Source organism: Gymnoscopelus braueri (genome assembly GCF_963280865.1).
Source record: "Gymnoscopelus braueri genome assembly, chromosome: 23".
In the NCBI taxonomy this organism is placed as follows: domain Eukaryota; kingdom Metazoa; phylum Chordata; class Actinopteri; order Myctophiformes; family Myctophidae; genus Gymnoscopelus; species Gymnoscopelus braueri.
This window is the reverse complement of record NC_137625.1, coordinates 14,260,160-14,265,838: the sequence shown is the minus strand read 5'-3', so window position 1 is coordinate 14,265,838 and position 5,679 is coordinate 14,260,160. Positions and strand designations below refer to the sequence as shown.

Below are 5,679 nucleotides of genomic sequence, written 5' to 3'. Positions count from 1 at the left end.
TCTGCAGGTAAACACCACCACACTACTCCAATGGCTCATGGCTGTTGGTATAGAGGGATATGATTTGTAATAAATATATTTATTGTTTTGTTATGTGAACACAGGACAAAAGTTCCCTACTATTGCATTTAAAGTTCTCTCAACTTTATGTCCACTAGTTTTTCTGAGTGCTCAGATCTTTTCTTGTTTCTTCAATCAAAAAAGTAACCAATAGACTAATCACTAAGAAAATGATTGATAGTTGCAGCCCTACACACGTTCACATATACACATATTTACCACTGAGTATTCTGCAGTGTAGTTACTGTGTAAGAAGCATGTGTCAATTCTCAGATGATATAATCCAACATAGAATCCCTTCCAAAGCTGTCTGCTATATGTACAACATTACCTTTGAACTAGAAAAAGTTTTAAACTTAAAAAAAGGGCAAACCAGTTAAAACATTCTGGCCTTCGATAGTGAAACATGATATAGTACTGCAATTTCACAATATCTGTGATAGATCGTTGTCATTCCTGTTGTGGTTTTCCAAAATACTGTTTGTCTCAGGGCTTGAAAGTATTTTTAACTAGAGACAGATCTGTGTCGGCAATTATGCAGCCTATATCTCGTTTTAAAAAAAATCCAAACTTTTTAAAAATAGCATCTACAAGCTCACTAAGTGTTCGACGCAATGTGATCTTGTAGAATTGCAAATTTTCACCATTTAAATGGGGAAATAAAATGACTATTTATAATATTTATTCAAATTAAAGGTTTGATTTAAATGTTTTATCTATTAAAACATTATTTGAAATTGCTTATAAGTTGAATGTACTCAAATATAAACTTTAATCAAGTCATAGAAAATGTTGCACTTTCTGACCAAATATGGGTCAAAACATTGGTCATCGCCGGTGGTCTAGAATTCTGCAAAATCGGGAACGGCATCAGACCCAAAAAACATCGGTCAGGTTCTATTTTTAACCCCTGACCCAAAGTCATCATGGAACAGTCAAATGCCCCTCATCCCAACCCACAGAACCATGTACAAACAAAAGCAGTCAACAAGCTCTGATGTTCATTACATAAATATCTTTAATAGTTTTTTTATTTAAACCGTAAGAATATAAAACGTTTAATTTGGGATTCTGCATTTTCCTGTCCTTTTTTTTCTTCGTACAAAGTCATAATAATACAGCAAACAGCAGGTCACGTGTGATTTCATTATTAGCAGGTCATTTGATTCGAAGAGGAACTCGGAGAGAGATAATGAACTCAAGTGTTATTTCCAGTAAGTCTAGATGGATGACGTTATTTTCAGACAGACAGGCAGAGAGGAAAGAGAGACTGATATTTGTCTGTCTTTCTGAAAGGGTGCAGGTAGTCCATAAAACATCTCAAACAACCTCCATTTGATCAATCAATCCATAAAGAGCACACCTGTATTAAGATCACTTCAATTTGAAGTACGACACCATCATTAACACGCACACACGCACACACACACACACACGCACGCACGCACACGCACACACACACACAAACTCTGTCTTTTCAACAAAGTATTTGCCAACATCAAACGCACACTGACCCAGCAGAACGGAAAAGAAAATTATCCCTACACCCATCAACATGACAACAGAAAGACATGTTTAAAATTAAGTGAAAAGAAGTTACATCCATGATTCAACATGGTTCCATAAAAAACGCTTTCCATTTCCTTGTGAAACTCCTCTTCCTCTCTCTCTCTCTCTCTCTCTCTCTCACTCATATGGGATTTCAGAGAGGGAATTAACAAAGGTATTTAGCTTGTAGCCTCGTTTCCACTCTCTCGCTAGCCTCAGGAAAAGAGACAGATGGAGGAAGGGAATGACAGAGAGAGAGAGAGACAGGGATGAGGCAGACAAACATTCCATTTTCTTCCTGTTTTGTCTCTGTGCTGTCGGTCTATCAATCCGATTCAAATGTGCTTCATTAACAAGACAGAAAACAAACCAAAACAATGTCGCCGAAACAATACAGTGTCACAATTTAACTCATTAAGACCGGGAAACGCATGTGTCATTTTCAGATTTATTTGGCTATTCGTAAAATATTTGGCCATTTGTAAAATATTTTGTTCCGGGGACCTCCCCAGAAGCAAAGATTTGAGTTACAAATGTAGTGGTTTTTCAAAAATAGCAGATCTACAAGCTTATAGCGCGGCACTCGGTGCCGCGCTATGAGCTTGTAGATCTGCTATTTTTGAAGAATAGCCAAAATAAATCTTAAAATGACAGCGATGCGTTCCCGGGTTGAATGGGTTAAGCGACATTTAAAACTGTCCATTTGTCTCCAGATCCATTTGTCGTCTTCTTGTGGAACAAACAGTTGTCGTTCCCTCTCAGCCACACAGTAAAGTCCTCTGTGTTGTTTATTTAACTCTAAAAGAGTGTACAAGTGTAAACGAATGGACCATTTGGCTCCATTTGTACATTCTCTGAGTTAAATCCACCACTGAGTATTTTACTGTGTAAATGTGTATTATTGTGTAATGTCAAAAACTAAAAGTAAGACATGATGATGTGTTATCGTACAACAAATTAACAAAACAGATTGAAACAATTAAAACCAGGTGATCAGAAGCATCCGTTAAAAGGTGAACATGGCCACATATGTTCCATGTCTTTGACCATTGTACACAAACAAATTATAATAAAAAAGAACACAGTGTTAAATTGTCACCAGAAAGTAACATGTAATGTCTATTGTCTAGCTTATGATTATTATGGTGATATAATAGTTTGGTGAAGCCAAACCTCAATGATGGCTGCAGTTACTCTTAAAGGGGAAGACCACCCATTTTCAATATTTAACTATGTCATTAATATAGCATAAAGGAGTTGTGTGGAAATAAGAAAAAATTTAAATGTTAAAAAATTTAAATTTTAAACCCAAATTGATTTTGGGTTTAACATTGCAAATTACACCATGATGAGTCATCACGGTGTAATTTGCAATGTTAAACCCAAAATCAATTTGGGTTTAAAATTTTAAATTTTTAACATTTAAAATTTTTCTTATTTCCACACAACTCCTTTATGCTATATTAATGACATAGTTAAATATTGAAAATGGGTGGTCTTCCCCTTTAACCACTTAAGCCCTATTCAAAGATTTTCAAAAAATAGCCGATCTAAAAGCTCACAACACGTGGCATTTGCGACACGTTGTGACCTTGTAGATCTGCCACTTTTTGATTTTGTTTTGTAACATTTCACGTATAATGACATGCCCAAAATAGGGATGCCAGGATTAGAGTGGTTAACGCACCAAACATGTTTACTCTCTTTTTTAAATATGAAAAAAATTGAAAGATCCCCGCCCACTCAAAGCCCCTCTTCTCTCCTCTCTCTCTGTCTCCTGTCCCCTCCACAAACCCCTGACCTCTTCATCACCTGACCTTCTCGCTGCTCTCTGTCATCTGCCACAGACCCAGGTTGAGCACCTTGAGGCAGGGGAGCTGCGTGATGCGCTCCAGGCCCCTCTTTGTTATCTTGGTGCAGCCGTACAGGTCGATGCCCACCAGCTGGGTCAGGTGGTCGGCTATGAGCTCCAGGCCCTTGTCCGTGATGCGGACGCACTGCCCGATGTTGAGCGTCCGCAGCTCGTGCATCTGCCGCACCATGCGGTTGATGCCGTCGTCCGAGATGTGACACGAGCACAGCGACAGCGACCGGAGCTTGTAGAGGCCCTGGGCGATGTGGGCCAGCGCCTGGTCGCCGATCTTGTCGCAGAAGGACACGTCGAGGCCGGACAGCCGCAGCGTGCCCATGGCGAGGTGCATGGCGCCCGTGTCGCCGATGTTGTCGCAGGAGCGCAGGTTGAGGCTGCGGAGGGACGTCATGTGCGACAGGTGGACCATCCCCGCGTCGGTGATGCCTCCGCAGAAGCTCAGGTTGAGCACGTGGAGGTGTCCCAGGCCCCGGCTGATGTGCTTGAGGGACAGGTCGGTGAGCTTCTGGCAGTCCTGCAGGGTCAGCTGCTCCAGGTTCAGGCAGCCCTCGGCCGCGCTGCGGGTCATCCCCGACAGGTGCCCGATGCCCACGTCCGACACGTGGCGGCAGGAGCGCAGGTTGAGGCTCTTGAGGCCGTGGAGGCCCCAGGCGACCAGCAGCAGCCCCGTGTTGGTGATGTTGCTGCAGCCGCCCAGCTCCAGGCGCTCCAGGTTCTTCAGGTACTGGGCGATGCGCCCCAGGCTGGAGTCGGTGATCTGCTTGCACAGGCTGAGGTTGAGCGCCCGCAGGGACGGGATGTCCTGGACGAACGCGTGGCCCAGGCCGTTGTCCGTCAGGTTGTAGCAGCCGGACAGGTTGAGGGACTCCGTGTCGGGCATCCCCTGGATGACGTAGCTGAGGCTGCGACGCAGCGACAGGATCTGGAGGCGCCGGATGCCGCGGGCCTGCAGGCTGGGGAACAGGGAGGGGTTGGAGCGACGGAGGTGGAGCTTGGCCTCGACCCCCCGCCACACCGACTTGTGGTACGAAGCGTCCCGCCACGCCGCGCACACCTGGGCCACCCGACCTTTGTCCCGCACGTCCAGATAGCTGAAAATCATGGCCAGGATCTCCGGGAAGAGGCACGAGATGTGCGTCTCCATTGTCCTTTAGAACCCAGGCATGTAAGCAAAGGATGGAGCCTGTACACACACTCCACGGGAAATGGGGGGACACGGGGGGGACACTCCCCCAAAAGCCCAAAAATGTAGGTGTAAAGTAAACCCCCTACTGTTTGAAAAGAAAAGTAACAGCAGTCCAGTTTATCCACAGCAGGCCAAACAACAAACAGTAAACACGTTTTTTTTTTTATCCCGTTTCCGTGTCTTCCTCCCTAATATGTATATATATGTATATGTTCTCACATCTCTGAACTGAGTGAGGGATCGATCCAACTCTTACAAACCCACGTGATCCGGCCTGATTGCGCAGTAGGATTCAGATGCAAAAAGAGATGAAAAAAGAGAGAAAGAAGAACAGAGCCCCCCCCCCCTCCCCAAAAAATAAAAGAACCCCCGTTTGTGTTTCTTCTTTCTCTCAGTCCCTAGGTCTCTCTATACTCCACCAACAACCACAGAGTGAGAGAGAGAGAGAGAGAGAGAGAGAGAGAGAGAGAGAGAGAGAGAGAGAGAGAGAGAGAGAGAGAGAGAGAGAGCGAGAGAGAAAGAAAGCGGGGGAGGAGAGGGGCAAAGGAAGGAAGGGGGGAAAGCGTTGGTCCTCCTACCTCCTCTCTCTCTCTCTCTCTCTCCCTCTCTCCCCCTCTCTCTCTCGCTCTCTTTCTCTCTCTTTCAGACGACGGCTCCTTGTTGTCGTCTCTCCAGTAAAAACTCCTCGTCCTGAAGGGGGTCCACCAGGGGGTCCGCCAGGCGCCCCTCGTCCATTCTCCACATAAATAATAACAACAATAATAACATTAATAGTGATAATAATAAACGTCGTGCGCCTTTTCCAATCAGACGGGGCAAAAAATCGGAATCCAGCTCCCTCTACTTTTCCTCCCTCTCACTGTCCGTTTCTCTCTCTCTCTCTCTCTCTCTCTCTCTCTCTCTCTCTCTCTCTCTCTCTCTCTCTCTCTCTCTCTCTCTCTCTCTCTCTGTGAGTGACTCTCACTCTATCAGATGAAAACGAGAGAGGTTTAGGGTTTGGAGCAGTGTTGCCAGA

At 44.8% G+C, this 5,679-nt stretch overlaps 1 protein-coding gene across 1 annotated transcript; it reads right to left on the bottom strand.

Annotated features, from left to right (window-relative positions):
* Positions 1-3,109: 3,109 nt before the first annotated feature.
* Positions 3,110-5,536, bottom strand: LOC308079800 (F-box/LRR-repeat protein 14-like). The gene has a single exon (XM_080421398.1). The coding sequence runs from the start codon at positions 4,620-4,622 to the stop codon at positions 3,417-3,419; it is 1,206 nt and encodes a 401-aa protein (XP_080277524.1). The 5' UTR covers positions 4,623-5,536; the 3' UTR covers positions 3,110-3,416.
* Positions 5,537-5,679: the final 143 nt, after the last annotated feature.